At 37.5% G+C, this 27,238-nt stretch overlaps 1 protein-coding gene across 1 annotated transcript in view; it reads right to left on the bottom strand.

Annotated features, from left to right (window-relative positions):
* Positions 1-2,334: 2,334 nt before the first annotated feature.
* The window catches only part of ZNF292 (zinc finger protein 292), an 89,092-nt gene continuing 64,188 nt past the window's right edge, over positions 2,335-27,238 (bottom strand). Inside the window, exons 7-9 of the mRNA XM_060114644.1 lie at positions 21,463-21,599; positions 18,829-18,970; positions 2,335-11,854 (exon numbers count right to left, since the gene is read on the bottom strand). Coding sequence (XP_059970627.1) covers positions 4,712-11,854; positions 18,829-18,970; positions 21,463-21,599 — 7,422 coding nt within the window. The 3' untranslated portion in view covers positions 2,335-4,711. The remainder of the gene's footprint in view (positions 11,855-18,828; positions 18,971-21,462; positions 21,600-27,238) is intronic.

Here is a 27,238-nt window from a genome sequence, read left to right on the forward strand (position 1 = left end):
GCCTATTTGAGATTATAAACCTGCCTGTTGTAACAATTTTCCCCCATTCAACTGCTCGAGTAGACAGAAAACTGCGATTTTTCCAGATCACGACATACAGGGAGGTGCAGTGGTATAGTCTGAGGATATTTGCAAAGTGGGATCTAGTCTCTAAGCCAGATAAGTTGAGGACAGGGAGTGAACTGATGAACAGTGAGCAAGTGGTAGCATTAACTGTTAGTCGTGATGAGGTAGAAATACTTTTTAATGGAGGCATCTCGAGCAGATGAGCTGGAGAAAGATTGTGGTTAGAGAAAGGGAATCTGAATTCCAGATTTGCAAGTGATACAGGCTTCGATTATGTCAAAGCGTAGGGCTCCCATTTATGGAGCGATCACTGAAATGAGAAGCACCTCTAATGAGCAAGTTCATCAGGAAATAAATTTTGTTCACTGAGTGGTAGTGTTGGGCGGCACAGATAGTGACAAATATAAAAATTAAAAACACTGGTATGGAGAATGAACATGTGACACTTCATTACAGTGATCCAGGTGGCTCAATGATGAGGTGACATTTAAGCTTTACTATACAAATAGAGGAATAAGCATTCCAGACACAGGAGTAAATATGTGTAAAGCCCTTGAAGTAGTGGTGGTGGTGGGAAGCTTACTATGTGCTCCAGGAGATGGAAGCATCTGGAAAGTGGGAAGTAGCATAAGAATGTCTGGAGAGGTTGGCAGGGACTTTGAGTAAGGAGACTGGATTTTAATCAAAGTGTACTTAAATGTTCAATAAATATTATTTGGATGCAGGGTGATGAAACATTAACCACCAATACAGTAGGGGAATCAATACAATTGGAATGGATAAACTGACCAATCAGAGTCATCACTGCTTGTAAACAGCTGGTACAGGTGCACTGGTGCACACCTGCTGATCATGAGCCCTGGCTGAATGAATGACATTTTAGATGGCTGTTTCCCAAAGCATGTTCCTTAAATCACTAACTTAGTGGGATATACCTAAGTATTAACATTAAAAATATTTTTAATGTTCATGGTCATTTAAGTCTGAAAAATTCCCACTTTAACGGTTAACATCCTTTCTGTACAGCAGAACCTCTCAGTCTTCAATATGCGGATGTGCACTGGATTCGTTAAGGGGAGCTACAGCATGCAGTTTAGAAAACGGCTTTCATCACTGCCATCACCTTCCCACCCACTGCTAGCACACTCCACTAAACTTTTTTTTTTCCCCCCTTCGGTACGCGGGCCTCTCACTGTCGTGGTCTCTCCCGTTGCGGAGCACAGGCTCCGGACGCGCAGGCTCAGCGGCCATGGCTCAGGGGCCCAGCCGCTCCGCGGCATGTGGGATCTTCCCAGACCGGGGCACGAACCCGTGTCCCCTGCATCGGTAGGTGGACTCTCAACCACTGTGCCACCAGGGAAGCCCTACACTAAATATTTTGAAAAAGACTGCCTTACTGCTCCACTTCCTAACACCTATCACATTCATTAGTCTCTTTCTCAACTCCAGTAACATTCTTTTTTCTGGCGCCCATCAATTTTTGCACGGACTATTTCAAGTCTCCCTGCTCTTAACCTCCAACTTATCCAACCTATCCTCTATTCAGTGCCAATTATCTTTCTAAAATCGGTACCTGATCAAATGGTTCAAATGAAATGCATTCAGTAACCACTTGAAAAACAAAACATGATAAAGACTAAATGTGGCAAACAAGAACCTTCACGACCTGGCCCATCAGCCTCCTCAGCTTCAGCTTCTCCAACTCCCTGTCTTTCCACACAGACCACCTGCGATACTGCAAGCGCACTGTGCTGCTTCCTACCTCCTGCCTAGAATTCCCCTTTCCCCTCTGAGCAGCCGCCGACCACTCACTGATCTTTCAAGACCCATCTTTCTAGAAACACTCATAACCATCTACCTTTTTCCCTGAAAAACAGAGCATTCTCTCCTTGATGTCTCTAGCTTTCATGTACTTTTATCTTAATAACTATAGCAACTGTTTGCTTACCTGATGATCAAAATTTGCCTTTGTAAAACTCTGTCCAGCCATTTAAAATAATTATTTAATTATGCTGAATTTAACATTGCTGAAAATTTCTCAAACTGTTACATTTCACTTAATGATGTATTCTGAATAACATGTTCTGACCTGTAAGATTCAAATTCTCTGCGTTTAGAAGAGGGAAAAAAAATCCATTTTTCAAATGATGAAAACGTAGGCAAATTTACACTGTAAGAAGAAAGTATCTCAAAGACAAGAGATTGAGGAAAATTATACCATGAAAAATATATACTTTTTGACACTTTTTTAATACTTAGGCATTACATTCTGTATCAAATTTTACCAACATGCTGTTGTTCTATAAATTCATTATTTATTTTATACCATAATTTGATTTTTCTGTTCCATGCTAAAAAGCCCACTATTCCATAATTACTTTTAGCATACAGTACCTGGAATATAAAAAAATTAACTCAGTGTTGGCAAACTGCCCATCCCCCCACCCCCCGACATGTAGGAGAACAATTACAGAAGTTCTAGTGGTTAATTTTCTTAAGCTAATGAGCAAAAGAAAAGCCCCAGTACACTGGCATTTTCCCTTAACAGGCTTATCACTACATTCATCAGAAATAAACCTACTTACTGCTGTACTATACAGGGCAGTTTGCCAAATGCCTACCTTTAAGATCTAGGTCAACTTCTAAGAAAACTGTACGGAAACATTCAGTTGTTAACAAAAAATTTAATATTAAAATGACTCAAAGTTAAGTTATTAATTTAGAAAAAAACATGTATTAATCACCCATAAGAACTTTTATTTTAATAAATAACAGTGGGCTTACCAAAGGATAGGGATTTTAATGTGTCAAGTTTTATGCATATTGGTAATAAACCTTAAGGAGGTGAAACCAACTATTCAATATAACCCATTCGGCCCTAAAAATAAAACTATAATACTTTAATAATAAAACTTAAAAAAATATTTTCCAAAAGAAAATAATTCACTCCTTGACCATGCTTATTTATTCAGAGTACCAGCAATTTCAGTTAACGTTAAGTGCTTCATTTTTCCTGCAAGTCTGATGTTGCACAGGGAATATACACATTTTCATATCACAATATCATCAATAGCTCAGGCTAATAATATTGTGAATGTAACTGGTTTATAACAAACAAAGTCAAAAATCAATGCTACTATTTATGGCAAACAGAAACAAAAGTAAATTTGAAAGGATGTTTTCTTTTGTTTCCAGTACTGATTTTAATTGGAATTCAAAGGAAGGTCATAAACTCTCCTGAAATAACCTCTATCTCTGGCCGTAAATCCACAGTATAAATATGGTGAATAAAGCTAATCTATAAGAGCTAACTATATACTGAATAACCAAAATAATCAATTGTAACAACTAATACTGCTCTGGAAGACCAATCTAATGAAAAAAGTATCATTAGATATGGTGGGAAAATACAGACAAATCTGTACAATCTAACATCTATAAACAGTAAAATCAAAACATCCAACTTCCTTATAGAAAGTGTTTCATCTATGTAATTATAAATGTTTAAGGACTCTTGCATTTTATAAACACAAGATGGGCTCACTTTGATGATACCAATTTTAAGATTTATAAAAATGTTTAAAAAAATCTTTCCACAAAAGTTTATACAGTTTAAAGCTATACACCAATCTATAAATCTCAGAAAATGGGGGGAAAAAAACAAATAAAACCCAAAAACCTTTATAAGATCACATGTATAAAACAAGAAATGAAATGTGATTTTATTTAAGGCAATACTGGGCTACTTCACAAATCACCACCTCAAATATTTACACTGCTCCACACTACTAGTTTCTATCACATTCACAAAGGATTTTTTTTTAAATACCAAATGTTTAAAATCTTTGATGTAGTAAATTCGTTATTCACATTTCCATTATATTTCATGGAATCATAGTAACTATATCCAATTAGAAGCACTGAAAAGAAAACTGCAGCTATAGGAAATTGCTAAAGAATCTGCTTTAATTTCACATGAGTACCACCCAAAAAATCCTGGAGGGTAAATTTACAAAGCAGAGCAAGGTGTTGATATAATGTGCCTACTTTGTGAAAAGTAATTTTTTGAGAGAGTCTTGTAAATAAATGTTTTATGTAAAAATCAATGAACTATGGCAGAGTTTCTAGTTTTAGTTAAAAAAATTCTTAATTTAAAACAATAAAAGAACAGTTTTAAAAACTTGATCACTTAGTTAAAAATTAAAATTCCAAATATAAATGTGTCATTTAATAGTTTAGACTTACACACTGCTGGTGGCAGCAAATGATTTACAATAATAAATATATACAAAAAAAGGTATCTACAGAGTACTGTTACACGTGAGCAGTGACCCGGTGAAACATATCAATCACACAGATAATTCATTTTAGTTCATGGAAAGGGCTGATAGAAATTTGAGGTTTAGCTCAACTATTTACAGTAACTGAAATATTGATTCTGTTCCTCAAGTCCCATAGGGATAAAAAAAAGTTTTACATGACAAATGTCATGTTGATTTTTTTTTCCTTTTCTTTTTTTCTTTTTTGGCCAGGTTAATTCATGTCAGCAACAACAAAAGAAAAACAAGTTACACAATTCTAGCATGCTTGATGGCTTCCTATTGAAAATAAAACTGTAAATAATGTATTAATAGCACATGAGTTATCAGTTCTGCCCTCTCCCCGTGGCTTTGCCCATACTGATTTCTTTCGTAACAGACACATCTGGATCATTTGAATGCACTTCAAGTTTTTTCAGACTGACGGTAGGTTTCATTTCCTGAAGTTGCTTTAAGACAAGCTCAGTGCAATTTTTAAGAGTCTTGTCTAAAACAATTTTTACATTATCACTGCACTGAAGCTGTGATGGATTGGCAAACTGTACAAAGGTTTCACTTTCTTTACAAGAACATATATGATTTCCACTAGTCACAGCAGTCTTGTCAACATTTTTTCTTGCATTTGAATGGGATCCTTTTTTATTCCCACTATTTGGATGGTCTTTGTCAGTATTTTTCTTCTGCTTCACTGCAGACTCCTCAAGAAACTTCAGAAATGATACTTCGAATCCCATTGGTTTAAATGAGCTCCAGTCAAAAGATGCAGGATGCTCCTCAGTGGTTTGTATTGCAACGGCGGTTTCTTCTTCCTTGTGCATACTGCTTAACTCAACGGCCAGTGTTGGCTCGGCTTTTTCAACTTTCCTCTTTTTATTTTGGGAGACATTTTTTTCTTTATTAACTCTCTTCAAATTACTTGCTTTTTGTTTTTCTGACTGGCAGGGGTTATCTTCCTGAAAATCTTTACTAACATTTGAAGAGGTCTGAGCTTGGGTCTCCACACTTGTGTTGTCTTCATTTATTAATTTGGTAATAAATAATTCTGTTAGCTCATCCACTTCATCTTTTTCATTTTTTTCAACTTCCTTCTGTGGAACTACAGTTGTTCTTGAGTTATCAGTGCTCTCTGATATACCTGTGTCAGAATCTTTCACATCACTCTTTTCAACTTCTTGCTCAGAAGTTTCCTTTAATTGTGAGTTGCAACACCGTCTGAAGACAATGAGAAGATTGCGGTGTTGTGATGTAAATGCCTTAGATAATTTATGGCATTTATAATGTCTTATTATATTGCTTTCGCTTGTAACGACTGATGTACACCCCTTTATCATACATGGATACTGGGTGACAAATCTGCTTGTACACTCAGATAAGGCATCATTTCTAGCCTTTATAGAATATACATGCTTTCCACGTTTCAGAGAATAAGGCTTATTTTCTTCAATCTGCACAATCTTTGCAGTCTTGTTTTCTAAATTATTTTTTTTCTTTCGTTTGGTCTTAGGCATTTTGGTTCCTTCCCTTCCAGATCTGTATTTTGTCCCCCGATGTTTAGACTTTGTCTTTTCTTGGTTTGCCTTGCTTGATATATTTTCCTGACCAGGTGTTAATCTTCTTGGCCGAATCAGATGAGCTTTATGTTTGTCATTATGCTTATTAAAAATGTGTCGGAGGAGATTAGACCGGGTCGCATATATTCGGTCACAGCCTTCACAATCACACTTGTATATGCCATCTTCTTCAGTTTTACTTCCCCTTGCCCCAATTCCATGATCTGCCTCAAGATGAACAACATAGTTCAAATATGTGGTAAATGAAGATTTACACTCTGACTGATCACATGTAAATTTCCCAACATCCACCGAAGCAGTCATACTTTCAATTTCCTCAGGAGACATCTCGTGAAGTTTCATGTAGTGTTGTATTAGGCCAGTAATTGCTTGGAAAATTCGAGAGCAGTCACTCACCTGACATCGAAATTCTTTCACAGTTTGTTTAGTTTCAATTTCTTCACTGTCTTTACCAGCTTCGCTTTCCTCTTCAACCTCTGCAGAAAATGCAGGTAGATCTGATTTGTGTACAGCCTGGTAATGCAGAATTAAGTTTTGCTGTATTGTAAAGGCAGCAAAGCAACCCTGATGAACACATCGGTAAGGTCTGTAGGGACTGTATCTTGTGGGAAACTCAAGAGATTGAGAAACTGGCTTCTTGCGTTTTCTCTCCTCCTTTTCTTTTTTATGTCTCCTAACTTTCCGTCCTTTGGTTTGTACATTTGTGAGAGAATTTGTATTACATTGTTCTGAAGGAACTGTAATCAATTGTGAAGAACTTTCTGTTTTTTCAGGACTTTTTTTTTCTAGAAGTTGTTTTTCTGGGATCACTGCTATATTACTGAGGGTATTTTCTTTCATTGCTCCCAATTCTAAAGCAGGCTGGAATTCCCTTTTATTTTCCCCCATCATAGCTAGCTGCCTTTTTACTTGTGTAATTCGTGGGGCTGACGAATTTTCACTCTGAGATTTTCTTCCATAAGGCCTTTTTATTTTTAACTTTACCATTTCTTCTGTTGTAAAATGATGTACCAACTGACAGTGTGCCCGGAGATTCGAATTTCTTGTAAATGTCTTTGTACATGTAGGTACTACACATTTAAATGGAGCAAATTTCAACTGATTCTTCTTAATTTCAAGAATCATCTCTGGAGTGTACTGATGAATTTTACCGTAGTGCTTAAACAGTGCATCTTTTGTCATAGCACTGTAATTACAGCCTTGGTTTTGACACACAAAGGGTTTATTAACTCTGTCATTAAACTGAATGTTGCTTATCATTTCAGAAACTGGCTGAACAAGTGTGACATTTGGAATTGATTTAACAGGAGTGGGAGTCAGTGTCACTGATGTATTTATCAGTACACACTGGGGTGCTGGAGAGGACAGGTCGTTTTCTAATTTTAATTTCTGTAAGCCTTCTAAAATCTCCTGTACTTGATCCTCCTTATGTAATATTTCAGACTGAGGAATGTTACTTTTTGTTGGCATGACACCTATGAAGGAGGAAAACTGAGAAGAATCGGATAATTTATTTTGTACAGTGTTTACTGAAGGAAGCTGAATGTTATAATTTATTTGAGCATTCTGTGATGTTTCACCAATACCCTGAGATCCACTTTTTACCTCAAGTATTTGAGAATTCATAGCACTTTTAATAATTTCAAGAGTCTTTTCAAAGTTTTGTATAACATTGTCTTCAGAAATCTGCAAATCAGAATTTATTGAAGGTGTGCATGAATTCAAAGCCATCATTTGGGAATCACCATTTTCAGTTTTTAATGTTAAGGGAGCTAACACTGTATGGGACTCAAGACTGGTTTTAAAGTTTTCTTTCACATCAGTTATAAACAACTGATTGTCAACATTATTTAATTTCTGTGTTAGATTTTCCACCAAACCCTGAGGTTCACAATTGGGAATTACAGTTGAATGAAGGTTAGTAGTTGGTATCTCAATCCTCTTTGCTATAAGTCCCATTGCCGTTAAGTCACTTGTTAGCAAGTTTTGGGGAGCATTAGGGGCAATTAGTGGAGGAGCAACTTTCTTTCTTCTCTTAGAAGCACTGTTTCCCTTTTTATTTAAATGACTAGACCTTGTGTTCTGAGGACCACTTATAACGGAAACTCGTGAACTGTTACTGATAAAATTTTGTGATGGCCCACTAGAATTAGGGAATGAACTAGAACACAGACCATTTTCAACAGTCTTCAGTAGTAAGTCATTTGCTGGAAAAACAGGCAAACTGTTGCATTCCTCAATGGAGGAAGTTTTGGAGTTTGTTGTCCTATTCTGGTCTGTCAGCAGGGGGTTTGCGTGGCATACAGTCTGCAGCAGGGGTGGCACAGGTGGATTTGGCATCACTGTTGCATTTACTGGTGCTGGGTCTGAGACACAACCTGGGGGGACATGAGAGAGCACATCAGCACCCTCAAATGTACTGGGAATGCCAGCAGTTTCCAAAGCCTGTTTAATAATTTCGCTTCCCTCTTGACTAACACTTGTATTAAAGTTAGTCACACCACTCCGAGGAAATGTATTTGGTAAAAATGCTGAGGAGCGATTTTCAGCAGCAAGAAGTTGCAGGAATGATGGATCTTTAAAACATGCTCCTGGACTGAAGGTAGACTGCTGCGGCTGCTGCGAGTTTACTGCATTTGTGGAGAGAATCATGCTGGCAAGAAGAGAAGGCTGCCCGTTACTCTGCAGAAGTTCTTGAGCAATTTCTGCCCCATCCAGTGGTTTACAGTAAGATCGCTTAGACAAGTGTCCACCCAGAGATCTGGGGTTAGTGAAAGCCCTGTAACACCTGCTGCAGATAAATTTCCCGTCTCTGATAATTGCCGGCCACTTAGCCCTTTTGTTGTGCTTGGGTTTTCTTTCCTTCCCATTTGGGCCCTGCCCACGGTCTTTTTTCACTTTTTCCAGTGCAGACTGTTGGGCACTGGTCCCACTGAAGTCATTTCCAACATTGACTTGTGATGGAAAAACTGCATTCTCACCATTACCTCCCTTTAGAAAAGAGGAATTAGTGTTCCCTTCAATCTGTGAGGAAAAATGATTTGTATTATTTTCCAGCTGGGAAAAAACAGAATTAGTCCCACTATCTGCTGGTGAAGGGAAGAGAGACATTGAACTACTTTCTGCAGGTAACGGAAGGAAAGGATCTGAGCCGCTGTCGATATTCAAAGGCAAAACTGTTTTGGTTAGATCTTCCATTTGTGCTGGCAAGGTAGTACTAGATAAATTTTCCATTTGGGAACATAACATACCACCACCTTGTTCATTTTTATCCTGAGAAGGTATATTTGGATTTATGACACTTTCCACTGAGGGCAACAGTGGAGCTGACACATTTGCTAAATGAGCTGGGAAAATGGAAGGTGAGACGTGCTGCAACTGATTAGAACAAGTAGGATTCCCATTGGCTTTGGTCTGTGGTGTAAAAAATGCATTATTAGAGCTGCTCACCTGTGATGGCAAAAAATAAACAAACTTTCCATTATTTGGTGTATTTAAGTTGTTAGCTTTCTGACCCCTTTTGCTTTTGCGTTGCATTTTGAATGCTGCATACTGGTCGGGGTGTGCTGTCTTCATGTGTTTCCCAATACTCTGTGAAGAGTTATAGGTTCGAGTACACCCCTCAACCTGGCAACTGAATTTCTGAACTGGTGCTTTTGGAGGCACTGATGGAGTTCCTAAAGAATTACTGAGGTTGGGCTGTGGTGGAACAAATGTGATACTTTCTAATGTCTTCAGAGGTAAATCATAAAGACTGGACGATGTTTTAACATTACCTCCACATGCAAACTTGGCCGTTGGTAAATTGTTTTGAAATCCTGCCTGATTTTGCACAGAAAAGGTCATCAGGTTGTTCACTTGTCTTTCTAAGTTTTGTGGAGTAAGGTCATCTATTTTGAGAGCTTCCGAATCTACTAAAGAATTCTGAGTAATCTGGGCTTCACTGAAACAATCCTGTTCTTTTCTCTCTTGGAAACCTGTATGACACAGATCATTACAAGAATCTTCCACTGGTGTATGTATGTTGGTGACCAGTGATTCACCAGTGCTTTGCACAGCTGAGTTTTCTTGCTTTCCAAAGTTACCCTCGACCCCCTGGTTAAGGGATACCTTGATGGACACAGCGACCGCACTGGCCTGAAGCAGAGGAGCAGGGGCAGGGCTTTCCAAACCAGCTGGCAGTGGTCCATCAGCTTGCCTGGGCTCTGAGGCAGAAATCGGGTCTTGTCTGGTCACAGGCGATTCTGCTTTGCTTTTATCCCAAGCACCACGTCTATCTGCTGGGAAGGTGTTTTCAATGTTATTTTCTGAAGGAAGCACAGATCCTTCTTTCTCCGTGTTCCCTTCTGTGCTCTGATTCACTCTGAAAGGCTGAACAGAATCTCCAGAGGAATTAAGTTGGTCTTCAGGAGGCAGCACTTTTTCAGGAGTACTGTGATCATCCAGATGCTTTTCTAGTTCACTCTGAGAACGATAAACTTTACCACAACCTGTGAACTTACAAGTATAGGTATTATAATGTTGTGCTTCATGATCATATAGCAAATAAGCTTCTGAAAAAATTCTGCCACATTTAGGAAACATGCACTTTGCTCTAAAGACTTGATGTTCCTTTCGGTGGGTTAAGAGCTCTGCGTAACTATTAAAACCGGCCTTACATTTCATTTGTATACAGATATATGGTTTACTGCCACAGTGCATTTGTAAGTGATCATTGAGATGAGTAACACTTACAAAATGCCGTCTACAGTACTGGCAAATAACTTTTTTGCTTTGCATTTCAAGAAAGCGCTTGGCATCTTCATTATCCTTATGTCCCTTTACATGAGCAATTAAATTTTTAAAGTACTTAAAGCCCTTTTTACAAAAAGTTACAGGGCAATTGAATTCATTAACAGGTACTGGTTTCTGGACTGGGATCACTTCTGGCTCATAAGATTTGTCTTTGTCATCAGTTTCATCATCTGAACCATCATTATCATTAAACACTATGAAGTCTGTTGAATAGAGACTATTCTTCTTGATAGGCCGCTGTTCCTGCTTGGCCACAGCATTAGTCTTCTGATTCTCGTTGGTAGTTGCGATCTTAGGAGGCCTTCCCAACCTCCTTAATGGTTTCATAGCTGCTAGTCTCTCTTTACTAGATTGTTTAACATGCAATGTGACATGAGGGACAAAAGTTTCTTTAGAATTAAAGTTCTTTGCACATATGGGGCAACTGTAAATCCCATCTTTGTAATGTTTTTGAGCATGTCGCACTATTCGATGACCAAGGAATTCTTTGTCACACAGCACACAATACTGCATGTAGGCTTGCCAGTTCCTGAACCTAGCAGATATAAATCCCCTCTCTCTTAATTGTTTTATCTCTCTCTTTTTCTGCTTTTCATCACAAATGTCTCTAAGAAGGCCAGAATTAGCACCAATTCCACCATTCATGGAAGTTTCTTTACTCTCTTCCTGATAGTCTGCTACCTTCTCATAAACCTCACTGTCATTTAATTCATCTATTGAAGACACAATGGATGCTTCTTCTCCCATTAATGCAAGACATTGTCGTTTTAAGGTTTTCCAATCCCAGAATTCTGGATCAAAGGGCCACTGAGTTTTCAATACAAGTAAGAGCTCACAGCGTAGAGAATTTGGTATTGGAAGATTCTCTTCATCATATTTCTGGTCTGGTTGGTTATACAACATTTCCACAGCATAATATGCATCTACTGTAGGCTCAATAAGAAATTCACTCAGTTGACAAGCACGTTTAACTTCCAGATCATCAGGCAACAAGCATGAAATGGTCTTGCAAATAGATATTTTCACTTCAGTATTTTCTGTAGATTCCAGGCGAAGAGCTTTTACACATAGTTCTATACAAGTGGCAAGTCCAGCCCCTTCAGTCTGTGAAAAAGCAAGTAAGAAATGTTATCTTAATTTACACTCATCAACAGATTTGTGAATTTAGTAATTTTAAAAGTGAGGTTTTCTCAAATTTTGCAATAGCCAATATATGCAGATACCCCTTCCAAAGCATTGTAGCTTTGTGTGTGTGTGTGTGTGTGTGTGTGTGTGTGTCTATGTGTGTAATGAACTGTAGAGAATAGCAGAAAAAGCATAAACGTTGGGAGCTAAGTTAAGACGTGAGTATAAAATCATCTAACGGCTAGGCAAACTTGGACATTATTTAACTTCTCTGACCTTTTATATCACAATATAAAATAGGGATGAAAACAACACAAACTTCATGAAACTGCTGTAAGCATTAATAGATATCGTGTATCTAAAGTAGTTGGTATAGTTTAGTACGTCTGGCACACATTAAGTGATCAATAAATGTCATTAACTTTACCACAAATTTCATTTCCTAAGTTTATATTTACAATCCTTCTGAAACAAAACCTTTAGTCCAATTACAAAACTGAGAATGCCCCCGTAATTCCTAACTCATTAGTAATGAAAGGAGATTTTCACATTTATGAGAATAAAGTTATTTGTTCCTTAATATTGGGAATCCTAGTTCTATCATAAATTTGAATGCCAAATCACCTACCTCATGGCTGGACCATCTTTTTTTTTTTTTTTTTTTTTTAAGATTTTTGATGTGGACCATTTTTAAAGTCTTTATTGAATTTGTTACAATATTTCTTCTGTTTTGTGTTTTGGTTTTTTTGCTGCGAGGCATGTGGGATCTTAGCTCCCTGACCAGGGATCAAACCCATGCCCCCTGCACTAGAAGGCGAAGTCTTAACCACTGGACCACCAGGGAAGTTCCTGGACCATCTTAAGAATTAGGAGTAGCAGGAGACACGATAAACTTTTTTCCTTTTGAATTAGCATCTTGAAATATTATTATAATATAGCAGTAATAAAGGTAAGACTCATTTGAAAGATACATGTAATGAAGAGATAAAAATGGGTTTTACAAGGCTAAAAGGTAACAAATATATGAAAAATAAGCCAGTCACAAGATGTGGCCACATTCATGGGAATGAAATATGTGTGACATAAGATCAAAGGGTAAGGAAGTCAAAAGAAGTCCAAAAAAGCTGAGAGGATCTGTATTTTTACAGGTTAAGAAGGAAATAAAATATTTTACTAAAACAGAAGCTTAGATTTGTGGGCCAAAAGGAAAGTGAGTGAAAGAGGCTGAGATGCTAACTGGCCATCTTAATGTTATAAATACATTTGAAACCTTAAGAAATAAGGCTAACAAAACAATGTCAAAATTTTTATTCTTCTGAGTTCTCATCTTTGTGTGTGTCTGATTGAAAATTAAGCTTATAGGTAATATTCAGATCATAAACTGGTTATGTAACAACTGTTTTTTTGTTTGTTTGTTTGTTTGTTTTTTGTTTTTTTTTGTTTTTTTTGCTGTACGCGGGCCTCTCACTGCTGTGGCCTCCCCCGTTGCGGAGCACAGGCTCCGGACACACAGGCTCCGCGGCCATGGCTCGCGGGCCCAGCCGCTCCGCGGCACGTGGGATCCTCCGGGATCGGGGCACGAACCCGCGTCCCCTGCATCGGCAGGCGGACTCCCAACCACTGCGCCACCAGGGAGGCCCCAACTGTTTTTTAAGAGTTGTTTGAATTCAATTTCCCATAAGTACAATGTGATCAAACAAGTAATTAGCCCATAAAAACCTACTTAATAATATGTTAATAAAAGTACTGATAGCACCAGCTTGAATTTATGAGTCACAGGAGCAGAAACCTAGTAAGTGAGATCCATTCAGAGAAGGAATATAGACTCATCCCCCTTTCTAGCACTGGCACAGCAGCAGGCAATCTTCTGAAAAAATGCAAGGTTTTGTCTTTGGTATCCCCCTTTTCTATTCCTTTCCTCTGGCTGCCTAGTATCCTTGACCCAAAGCTACCCAAGGCTTACATGCTGATATTCCTTCCCCACTAACATCCCATTCAGCCCTTCCCTATCCACCCATAGCATTATGGCTTACCCTGCTTTAAAATTCTTAAATGGTTATTACTCATGTCTTTCAGAATTAAATATAAACTTCTTAGCATGGAATGAATACAAAAGGGCCCTCACAATCTGACCTATGCCTCATCTGGTTTAGCCTCATCTTTTATCTTTTCCCTAACCAAACAGCCTACACTCCAGGCAATGTGAACTGTAGTTCCCCAACTACACCATTCTCTCATGTCTTGATACAACTTGTGATACTGTAATATACTGCTAAGAAATATATATTTTGGTCTTCCCCCCAGTTCCCACATGGCTCCTAAAACCTTTGTAATTTCCTAAGTCATAATAGCTATAGGGGCATCTTTTGTTCCCAGCTTTTGAAATAGGTGAAATGAGTGTTTTTTGGTTATTCATAATAAGGCCCTTTCGATCACACTGGAGTTTATTAATGAGATGATTTCTGAAAGCCCCTAGATAACCACAGGCTGGGGGCTGGCTGTCAGGGGAACCAACCTGTGATCAGAAGGTTGAAACTTTCAGTCCCCCTCCCCTCCCTCCAAGGAGGAGAGAGAGGATGGAGGCTGAATCTATTACCAACGGCCAAAGAAGCCTCCATAAAAACCCATGAAGAACTCGGTTCAGGGAGCTTTTGCGTTTGTAAACAAGTAGAGGTGGGGGAAAGTAGCTCACTCTCTCCCCCATACCTTGCCCTGTGCATCTCTACCATCTGGCTTTTCCTGAGTTGAATCCTTTTAAAATAAACCAGTAATCTAGCTGGTAAACTGTCTTCCTGAGTTCTGTGAGCCACTCTAGTAAATTAATCAAATCTGACCAGAAAGTTGTGGAAACCTCTGATTTATAGCCAGTTGGTCAGAAGCACAGGTGACATCCTGGACTCAAGACTGGTAGCTGATGTTGGGGGAGGAGGGCAGTCTTGTAAGACTGAGCCCTTAACCTATGGATTCTATGCTATCTCTAGGTGAACAGAGTCAGAATTGAGTTAAATTGTAGGACACCCAGCTGGGGTCCGGAGAATCAGAGGATTGCCTGGTGTGGAAAAAATCTCCACACGCTTGGTCATCAGGAAGTATTCAGTGAGTAGTGAATAGAGGAGAAACCAGTTTTTTCTTTATACTACCTTTCATTCTTTTTCTGTTACTAGGAACCCTCTCCCTCTCCAGCTTTGTTTGGCCATCACTATTTGAGAGTCTAAACAGACCAGTGGGTTAGAGGGCTGCCTTCTTTTATTCAATCAGCACCTACTTTATACCAGGCACTATGCTCAGCACTGTGTTCTCCCTCTCAGGAGTCTTGATATCCCATTATATTTGAAAGACCCTATTACACTGCAACTGTTAGTGTGTCTCCATCAATAGATATGAGATCCTTAAGGGCGGGGCTATATTTTTCAACTCTCTGACTTCAGGGGTCTAGGAAAAAGCATAAATAAAATGATGAAGCAAGCTATCTGCTCCATTTCCTTTGCAGATCTCAAATAGAGTTTAAGAAGGAAACAAATATTTTAGGTAATATGTGAGCAGCTGGGCAATAATTTTCAACAACTCCTGGAGTTTTGGGGAGAAAAAGGGGGGGGGCACCAGTTAACCCAAATCATCAACCTTGAGGCTAACTTTCATCATGTAAAAAAATGAGGAGCTACACTAGAACGCAGTCACTACAACATAACTTTAAGGTCTCTTTCATAGTCCTAAAACAATAATCACCTATGATTCCACTTTTAAGATAAAACCTCTGTTTGATCAGATTTCAGAAAATAAAAACAAAGGGAGACATTTTATGCAATGGGAAACAAGGTTTTGGGGCAGAGCAGTTACCACACTGCACGCTATCCTGCTCCCCCTGGACAACTTTCCCAAGCTATTCACGCTTTAAGTGCTTTTTTATGTGCTTTACTTCTGAGCCCAGAGTCTCTCTAGAAAAGCACTACTCAACAGGACTGTCTGCAGTGGTGGACATGTTCTTTATCTGTGCTGCTCAATATGGTAGCCACTAGTCACACGGAGCTACTGAGCACCTACAATGTGGCTACTGTAACTGAAGAACGGAATTTTATATTTTACTTAGATTAACTAGCCATAAGTGTCTGATGGCTACCATAATGAACAGTGTAGCTCTTGTCCAAGATTTTTCCCCCCTCTCCAACAAGGTCTCCTTGTGAGCAGGATGTAAGGTTGAGGGAGGAGAGTCCCTTTTACTTAACCTCCTCAATTCCAATGATTAAGAAATGAAATCCAAAGTGGTTAAGGTTACCAGGTGGTCAACAACAAGTCAAGATTTATACCCAGTTTGCCTGGCTTCTAGTTTCAAGTTCCACCTACTTTGCCATGCTGCTCTTTAAGTTAGATATAAAGTAGTGGCACAACCTATATTTTAAAATTACATAGTAATTTTCTAAGAAACTGATTGTTAAGTTTATTTTTTAACTGCAGCACTACGACATATAAAATGAAAAAGCAGGATGAGTTAACAAGGTTGATAAAGAAAAACTGGAAAGCAGAAGGACTCATTCCTGTTCTTTACTCCTGAAAATGAAGAGAAATTATTTCAGGAGAAAAATAGCAAAGATACATATAAGATTTACTGACAAGCTATAGATTTTAAAAGATATTTTTTAAAAAGAATAAGAATGTCTTTTGGTTTCTACTTTCAAAAACAAAATTATACATTAATTAAAAATACTTCTTGTCATGTTACATCCCGGTTTTCAAGAATTCCTAAGACCCGTCTGGCATACCATTCCATGCAGTGCTAGCAACTTTGGAAAGTGACTTCCGTGTACATTTAAAGGGGAAACCAAGTGCATCCTACAAGGGTTACTATAAGAAAAATTAATTTTGTAAAAGTTGGATTCTGATTTTTGCTAATAGATAAATGGAAACACGCAATCTCTGCTCATCACTTCCCTTTTGAATTGTGTCTAATCTACTGTTTAATCCATCTATTAAGTGTTTTCATTTTTATGACTATGTTTTTGTATTTCTATAAGTTTTTGACTCTTTAAAATCTGCTTGATCATTTTTATAGGACGTCTCTTTCTCATACTTCCTTATTTTATATCTTTAAATATATGTATTTTATAATTTATCTGATAACTGTATTATTTAAAGTATTAGGCAAATAATTCTATCATTCTTTCTGTCTACTGAAACTCATTCATGTCAGATTGTTTCATATGTTTAATAGAGCTTGATGGTTAACTTATTTGTCTTTAAATATATGTAATTTATCATTTTTATCCTGGCATGTTTAACCCTATTGTTAGTTCTCTCTGCTAAAATTCCCTCATGGCAGACTGTTCTATGTTTTGTAAATCTTGATGGTGAACCCACCTTAAGAAGGGTTTTATCTAAGAATCCTGTACTGAAGGTAAGTCCCTCCAAAGCAGTTCTTCATTTGCTTCTGCCAGGGATCCCAGGCATTACCAGCCCAGGACTCCATCCTTACCTTCTTAAATACTACTTACGTAAGGGAGCAAAATCTGTCAGCACCAAATGTGTCTCTTTGACATGAGGATTATGTTAGGCTGATTACTTTTAAGAAACAGAAGACTAAGGAAGTTCTTCCTGTTACCCGCCACCCCTACCTGTTACTGCCTAAAAGAATTTAGGCAGAGGGCTTGTTCCTGGAATAGAGCTGTCACCAGAGATCTCTGCAAAGAATATGGGCTAGGGGTGTTGGGGAGAAACTGCAGGGCCTGGAGATCAGAGTCCACTGTGTCCAATAGTCTCTGTATGGCCCAGCACACCATTGGTTTACCAAACATTGCTTTTCCATCTTCATGTGAATTGCCTTCCTCCCCTCTGAAGTCCTAAACCACTATGCCCAACATCCTCGTCTTTAGCTGAAGATGGTATTTAAGGTGAGAGTTTCGGCCATTTTGACGAGTTACTCAGTTTTCCTGGGTCTCTCCCATGTATACATGTTATTAAACTTTTGCCTGATCTTCTCTTGTTAATCTGTCCTGTGTCAGTTTAATTCTTAGACCAGCCAACATAACTAAGAAGAAAAGGGAGAGGAAAAGGTCTTCCTCTCTGACACTCACTTGGTGTGGGGACTCCTGGTTATACGGCAGGGTAAATGTGGACCCCAAATCATGTGAGGGCAGACCTATGGTTACAATTTATTAGGGAAAACATTTTCCTCCTCTGACCCAGAGTCCAGTCGGACATGCACACGGTTCCTATCATCACCTGGGTTACACAGTATAATATTTTTCTAGTCCACTTTTCAATGAAATCATAGTACTTCAAAAGTTGGTGGAGGGAAGAAGGGGAACACGGAACTCAGTTGTAAATCCCCAACTTGAAAGGGCCCAAGATCCCATCTCTTGTCTTATCCCTGTGTGGATATAAAAACTCAGACCCCTTAGTAACATACCCCAATCCTCACCAGGGTAGGAGAACCCTAGCATCAGCTCAAATTTCTACTCCAGTTTTTAGGTTTCTCTTCTTTTTGAGCCTAGGGATTTCCCCAATATTCTTGCAATCTCAGCTGCTATACATTAAGAACAATGTTTGCTTTATTTTATCAAGTATTTTTGGGTCTTCTGTAGAAGGATTTTTAGATACCATAATCTGCCAGACTGCTAGCAAAGGAAGCTATCTCTATATTTCTCTTTACACTTTCTAAATTTCTATAGAGCCAAATTATCAAAAATAGTATAACACCTAGCAGTAAAAATTGTGGAATGATAAAATGCAAGTATTATGTATTTTGCTTTTCTTCAGGCTAAGAGCAAGCCCCTGGCTCTCATTTGCAGTTTTAAGTTTCTCTGTATCAAGTATCATCAAGGACTAATAAGAAAATCAATGTTCAAAGCACTAAATGAAATAAACAAAAATCACTGGAAGAGGTGCCAAAATAATAAAGTCTTTTATTAAAGGTAATTTATATATTTGAAATTAAGATAAGATACCTTGATCATTCTTACCTCTGAATTAATAACTTTAATCAGGAAGAAAATGTGATATACTGTCTTGGTTAACAAAGAAAGTTGACGACATCTTTCTAGGTACACTTGTATAGATGGTTCTACTCTTTGCTGTAATTTACTCCAAAAGAGAGTGAGTTCCCTTAAAAAAAAAAAAAAGTAAAAAAGTAAGCTGGAGCTATAATGTAAAATCATGAACATGTCAGGCTAGTAAATTACATGTGAAATTAAAACTGATTATAGATTCCAATTCTATATGTGGAATGAGGTTTAAAAGAAAAAATCTCGAATTTCTAAAGACTTATTAAATAAAAATCAAGATATGACTTACCTTTTTACTGATTAAGATTTCTGAATCTCAGAGAAGCACTCACTACCTTTTACTAGGAAAGCACCTGTTAACAAGTTATACAAATGGTAACTTTGGGCCACATCTGAACTTTAAAGTAATAAGAAAGTGCAAAATGTGTGTGTGTACATATAAAAAGCTTCAATGGCATAATAATTTTTAAAAAGCATTTAATTTTTACATTCTAACTTAAATTTAAATTATTAGGTAATGTTAAGAATCAAGGATGACACAGAACCCAGAAGAAAATAACTAATCTGTGCCACAGCAGTGAAAAAATAAAAGAAACTTCGAAAAATAAACTTTTAAATTTATTTCAAATGCAATTACACTATATTTTCTTAGAAAGTAATCCTACTGAACTGATTAATTTTCCTTTTACCTATTGTCCTATTTCTCTTCTGTCCTCCACAGTTAACTTCCACAAAAATCTTCTTCCTTGCTTCAACTTCCCCCCCTCAAGTATTCTCCATACAGGCCTTTCCTATTAGTTCCTCAGATTCCACTCCTAGAAACTGTGCCCTTTGCACCATCCACTTGAATAACTTGCTCATTTACTGGATTTTAACCTTCATATTGAGGACTTCAAAATCTGTCTCTCCAGTCTTGACCACTTTCACCTATCTAGTTCTTTATAAGACTTCCCCACTTTGATCTCTTTTGAAACCTAAAACTTAATATATGAAAAAGATGATTAACATTCTTTCCAGTTCACCGTTCTTCTAATTTTTTTTTTTTTTTTTTTTGCGGTATGCGGGCCTCTCACTGCTGTGGCCTCTCCCATTGCGGAGCACAGGCTCCGGACGCGCAGGCTCAGCGGCCATGGCTCATGGGCCCAGCCGCTCCGCGGCATGCGGGATCTTCCCGGACAGGGGCACAAACCCGTGTCCCCTGCATCGGCAGGTGGACTCTCAACCACTGTGCCACCAGGGAAGCCCCCGTTCTTCTAATTTAATGCATCATTATCACTGATCCTATCTATCAGCCTCTGCTTTTTACTATCCTCAAGACCGTTATCTTCAACATTTCTCTCACCCCACCCCACATCCACAGGAAACCTTCGTAACTTCCCAGCTGGACTATTTATTGGCTTTCTAGTTGATTTTCCTATCTCAACTCAGTTCCCTGTACTGCCACTTCCTACCCCCAACTCGCCCTCACCGTTCAGGCTCCAATCCATTCTCAACTGTTAGTCTTAAACAGTGTTTCTTGAACATAAACTTCTATTTTGCCTCCTTCTATTAAGGGCTTTTAATAGACTGCTTCCGCTTTTCATATAAAACCCAGACTTTGATGCCTTTTGTAAACCAATATAACACATTAATTTCTTAGTCATCACTAATATTTGTTATATAGAAAACCTATTTGTCCTCAATAAATACATGTTATTTATTCTCCCTTCAGAATCCTTCTACCTGCCTTTTATATCAGTCCTCTCTGTATTGCATATACAATTTTTCCTTCATAACTGAGCTCAACTGTTCAGAAAACCTTAATAATTATGAACTTTAGTCTTTTTGATTATACAACCATTTATTTAGCTTGCCTGTTCTATATTCACTTATATGACGTGTCACTTGGTAAATATCCTTGAATATCAGAACGTTGTAAACTAAATTTTCTTTTGTTTTTTCCACAATACCGACACAACACTGAAGACTAATCATGCTGTCGACTGACCAGATAAATTGTCAGTTTTAGCTAACACTAACTTAAGACAGTTGATCTTAAGTTTTTTGAGTTAACTGAAGTCATCATCTCTGTTAGCTGTATCCTCCCAAAGGATTATATATAACAGGTTTGCCCACTAGGAAATGTAACATGAAGTTAGTGAAGTAGAATGACACCTCACAGAAATGAACTATATTTCTATACATAAATGACTAGCAGCTAGTTATGTGGTAAAAAAAAAAAAAAGTCTGCAATATGCAGAGCAAAATATACACATTAAATCAGAGGTTGATTACATATCTGAAAAATTTTTTATTGTGGCATTAGACATAAGCCCTTCTTTCATCTTCCAACATTTAAAAATTAATCATAATTGATCATTATACGATCATTGCTGGTATACTAAGGAGTTGTGTGGTCCTTAATATAAAGTTTTTAAAGTTATAATATGAACTACTTGATAATCAGTTTGCACAGCATATAATATCTGAAAATAAGCTTTTTGTCTTTGTAACACTAAAAAGATTTTTAGAAATATGTTCTTAAGCTATCTGCACAACCTATCCTGTAATCTTATTGAACAAACTTATCCTTTCAAAATAAAATCAACTCACCAAGCACAGTACATATCTCCTTGTTGAAGCTGACGTGATAAAAATGCAGTACATAAGACAAGAGCATTTTTTTCATCACCCTCAGATTCTAAGTTACAGATCATTTCTAGGGCATCTTTGCAATCAACTTCTGAAATCTACAGGGAAAGGATATAGAAATATGCCATAAAGTGGTTTTATGTTAAAATATATAGTATATACTTTACAATTTTTATTAGATATTTACAGATCATTTTCATCAGTAAAACCTCATTAACTCATACACTATCAATTCACAGTTTGTCATGACTAGGCTGCAGTTTAAAGAAATAATCTTTCTTCAAGTCAGAGAACCAAGGATTTTCAAGACCTTTATAAGCATTCATTTACATGTAAATAACTAATGCTAATTATAAGCAACCTCTACCCATTAAATCAGGTTTATAATACTGAAAAAGAAAAGCTGCTACTTGTATTTCTTCCCCTTTAACCAGTAATTTAAAAAGCATTAGAATCAGCAAAAAGACAGAAATGTCTACTGGATATAGACGAAAAAAACAAAGTGTCTATTTATTGGAGGGAAAAAAGTATAGTATGAAACATTTTATGTAGCTATACCACTTTTAAATGAAGCTCACCTCAGTTTTCTATAAATCTCCATTATTTTTCTTTTCATATAAATTCATTCCATCTCAAAGCTTGTCAACAGTCATGCATGCATAAGTATAACCTAGATGAAGGCAACTTGCTTCATTTAATTATGCACTTACATCTAATGCTTATTTTTTTAAATTAAAATTTATAACCTCATTACAATGATTTATTACATAAAACAAACAGAATTTACCTATGATCTCTACAAGTATTTGCTGTAAGATAAGGATCTGACAAACAGCATACAGTCACAAATCACTGGTGTTCCACAGAATTAGAAAGATTAATTCCAACATGGTACAACTGACAAATGGCAAAAATAATTGAAGATTAATACAGACCACTAGCACCCATGTACCACAGAGGTAACTATACACCTCCCTGTTGACCTTCTATGTCTCCTCATTACTTTCTGAGTACGGGAAAAGTGTGTGCGTGTATGTGTAAAATGTAACATGTTTAGGATTAAACAAGTGTCTGAATGGGAATGAGGGTAATCTTGAGGTTGATCTTTGATAATGAGGATGAAGATTGCATGGGGATAGATTCAGAGGTTCCATTTTATACATTACACTGAGCTAGAAAACACTAAGATAAGAAAAGACCCAACACCGAGTCTGTGTGTTTAACAATGATTTCTTAAAGGAAGTATGAAGTTAGTGTCAGAGTTACGACTGAAACCGAAGTCCTGGAACTCCCTGGCACAGTACTCTTTCCACTACTCCTCTGTCTGCCTCTTTCTTACAAATCTTTATCTCTAAGTGACCCTATGTAACAAACACAAAAAGGGCTGAACAACATATATTTATACAATTAATATTTTCAAATATCTACAATAAGTTAAATGCATTGTTAGACATTTTATATATGTATGTAATTATTATTTAATAACTTTTCTACTAGGTAGGTATCATTAACATTTTATACATAAGATGTCAATAAACACAGTAAACAGCAGCTACTATTATTATTCATTTATTTGTGCCAGCTTCTTCAGAAATACATTGTTAATCAACATGATAGCTTGCCTGGTAAATACTATTTCTTTTTAGAGATAAGGCTCAGGGAGGTTAAGTTACTTGCTCAAAGTTACATGCTTAATTAGCAGAGTCAAAATTTCAACCCAGGTCTCGCTTCAGAGTCTGTGCTCTTTCTAGAATTCTACATGCACAAGCATATTGAGGGTCTTTCCTGCTACATATTGATTTTACATGTTCAGGTTTAACAAAAATTCTTACATCTTGAAAGTCTGATTTATTTTGAATCAAGTATTTTTTTGTTGTTCCTCTAAAACCTAAGCCATTCTTACTGAATTCTCATATAATGCAAAATGTGTACATTATATATAAGGAAAGAAATTTATTTTCCCAATGATATTACCTACATTAGCTTATACTTAATAATTAAAAATATATATTTGTATCTATGTAAGGTAGCCTCTATAAATTTATCCACATATATACAACATACCAACTGAAACATCTGCTATATTCAATAATACAAAAAACCTCACTTTTTATAAGTATACTAAGGAAACAATTTTACTATGTGCTATTATTTGATAGCCTTCATTCCCGATTTGCCACTAGATGGCCCACTTGAAAAAAATAGGACACTAAAGAGAAAATGAAACCTAAACTAATAAATGGCTTAATTAAAACTGTGCAAGTGAAATACAGGTCAAATTTAGCCATCAATGAGCAAGAATTATTTTTTATAATCCAAGGCAGCATAAAGTAAGGATTACCAATATATTACCTATATAAGAACTATTTATACATTACAGATAGCTATTTTGTGTTGCTCTGAAAAATGAGTAAAAATCTAATACCGGAAAATTTAGAAATATGAATAAAAATTTTAAAGCCAATTAAAATGATCTGTTTGTTAAAGATATACTATGCTAAATCTCTTTGTAAAGCATAAAAATCATTTCAAAAATGTGAATAATGACTTCCATGTTTTAATATGGCTCTTTCTGCAAGATATTCAAAAAATACAGAACACTTCATCAATATTTTACATATACATTTACCAAGTGTACTTTTAAAATGCATTGGCTTTAACATATTTTAGGAATAGTCTTTTGCTTATCAAAATGAAATTGCTTTCCATCTAGAAAGGGACTTAAATGGTAAACATGTCACACATTAAAATAATTAGCTACTGTTTACTTGTTTTTTTTATACTCTCAGGGTGGCAAAATCTTAGGCTAGGGGCTTCCCCGGTGGCGCAGTGGTTGGGAGTCCGCCTGCCGATGCAGGGGACGCGGGTTCGTGCCCCGGTCCGGGAAGATCCCACATGCCGCGGAGCAGCTGGGCCCGGGAGCCATGGCTGCTGAGCCTGCGCGTCCAGAGCCTGTGCTCCGCAACAGGAAAGGCCACAACAGTGGGAGGCCCGCGTACCACAAAAAAAAAAAAAAAAAATCTTAGGCTAGATTTAAAAGACGAATAATCTATAGTGTTGGGAAAGAAGAAAACTTCATATACTGTTTATGGGAGTATACACTGGCATAATCTTTTTTTGGATGGTAGTATGGCCCTATTTATTAATTTAAGATGTGTAGGTTCTTTGATCCAGAAATTCCACTTACAGAAATTTACCCTACCAGTATACCCCCCAAGAAGAATGAAAGGATGTATGGACAAGGCAACAATTTAAATGTCCCCTAGTTTGGCTAAGATATTACTACAAATCTATACTATGGAATTATGCAACCATGAGAAAGAATGAGGTTGATCTATAAGAAATGATATGGAAAGATGTCCAAACTAAGAGGAGGAAAAGCGACCAGCAGCCAGGGTATGTGTAAGTACGTTTAAAGTGTGTGTGTATATATGTAAAAATATCAGAAATATCAAATTTCACACTTAATGATTAGTCAGAGGAGTATTAAATGGGGAAATAATGGTTAGAGAGACACAAGGTAGAAGATTTTACATTTTTAACATCTATGTTTATTTTGATGACAAAACCAATAGAAATACTGGATATAAAATAAACAATGCTAACTTCATTTTTACACCTACACCAAGAATCCAGGCCAAAGGTCATTCCTTCTAGAGACGCCAGATAAACATTCATCTCGGGCCCATTCCTCTGCTACCTCTATCACACTGAAAGGGTCCTGAGAAATAGTCAATCCCTTGTCTACTGGCTCACTTGGACAAGGATTTCCCCAAAAGGACTATAGATCCAGACCATGGTTGTTGACTCTTTCCAATATCTATTCCTGCCTACTCTAAGGAATGGGTAAAAACCTCAAATGTTTACAAGAACCAGACAGGTAAAGTGAATGTTTGAAGTGGGTCATGTAGCATACCTCTTCTGAAGGGAGCAATGTCTGGGCAATTGTTCCAAAGTGATTACCTTTCCTTGGGGCAGAAATAATGAGAGAACTCACTCCCCTTGAACAATGAAGAACCAGTTTCTATATGTTTGTAATAGAAACATAAAAGAGTAATCAAACAATCTCTAAGCAAAAAGGGATTTTTCACAAGGAACGTGTAGACTTACACATATCCCGTCCCATTCTACACTGTGTGATCTAGTTTTGCTCCTGGGGTGGGAAAGAGACTTTAGCGAACTCTGCTTAAAGAACATGAAATATCTTAATTCCACCTGCTTAACAAGAGAAGAAAAGAATAATTTCATATGACATCAGAGATACCCAGGGTCTTCAGAGAGAATTTTTCTGAGGCTCTCCCAGAGCAGGCTGGGCTGCTGATACTTAACTCTGGATAATTAGACCAAAAGGGAATTTAGGTTCAGTACTGCAGGATTTTTTGATTATTCAAGACAGCTAGAAATAGAGATTTTTCCTGGAGATTACAAATTCATAGTCTTCAACTTCAAATAGGACTTTCAAAGTTAACCTAACCACCCTGTCTTTAGATAGATTCCTACTAGAAGGTATGCTTCTTTAGGGTAGGACCTATGCCTTACTTTTAAATCCCCTCAGTGTTTAGACAGCACACACACACCTCTTACTTAATAAAATCTGCTGAAGGAAGGATGGACGGATGGACAGATTGACTTAAGGGCTGGGACTGAACTGATAATGAAAACGTTAGTGGAGGTGAAAAATATCTAAAATGCAGCATCCCAAAATCTAATTTATTTAAAGACTAAAAAACAATGTTACACACATTTCAAAGGCTGTTATCCCAAGAAACTTGATACAGCTGCCAATGAACTTGTCTACAAAGTTATCCTGAATAATAAGAACATTTCTACCTTCTCTTTAGCTCCTGTTATACAGTGATTAAAAAGCCATTACCTGAGTCAAAAGAGAAATATTAAAGAAACTAACAGCTAAGGTCTAAACTAATGATAGCTCCCCTGAGCTAGAGCCCTCGCTCTACCCCACCCGGCCTAGAGATTACCTGGCATCACTCTCCCAGGATCCTCATTATCCTCAACATACACAACAGCCTTATTTCTAATCTCAGTCCAAGGCTATCATCTTCCTCTTTGTTTTCTCTTCTCAAGAAAAGTCAATCACCATTATAATTACAACCTCTAACCTCATCTGGGCATTTAGCTTTCTGTCCGAGGTTATCCTTCTTCTGGACTCTGATTACAATCTCTGACTACTCAGGGGATCATGCATGCTCTGTTAACTGTCTTCTCTGTTGTTTATCTCAGCTCTTCCCTTTGTATATCCTAAAATCTGTCCCACAATCCCTTTGTTCTCCATTCTCTATTGCTCTGCAGTTGAAAGATACGTATATTAGAGATATAAGACATATATACATTAAATGTTCACACAACACTCTCCAATGTATTATAGTTTTATCTATACTCTTTATATACATATTCCCTGTTTGTTTTTGTTTTTTGTGCGGTATGCGGGCCTCTCACTGTTGTGGCCTCTCCCGTTGCGGAGCACAGGCTCCGGACGCGCAGGCTCAGCGGCCATGGCTCCCGGGCCCAGCCGCTCCGCGGCATGCGGGATCCTCCCAGACCAGGGCACGAACCCGTGTTCCCTGCATCGGCAGGCGGACTCCCAACCACTGCGCCACCAGGGAAGCCCTTTTTGTTTTTTTCTTTTTGCGGTACACGGGCCTCTCACTGTTGTGGCCTCTCCCGTTGTGGAGCACAGGCTCCAGACGCACAGGCTCAGCAGCCATGGCTCACGGGC

Source organism: Mesoplodon densirostris, chromosome 12 (assembly GCF_025265405.1).
Source record: "Mesoplodon densirostris isolate mMesDen1 chromosome 12, mMesDen1 primary haplotype, whole genome shotgun sequence".
Classification (NCBI taxonomy): domain Eukaryota; kingdom Metazoa; phylum Chordata; class Mammalia; order Artiodactyla; family Ziphiidae; genus Mesoplodon; species Mesoplodon densirostris.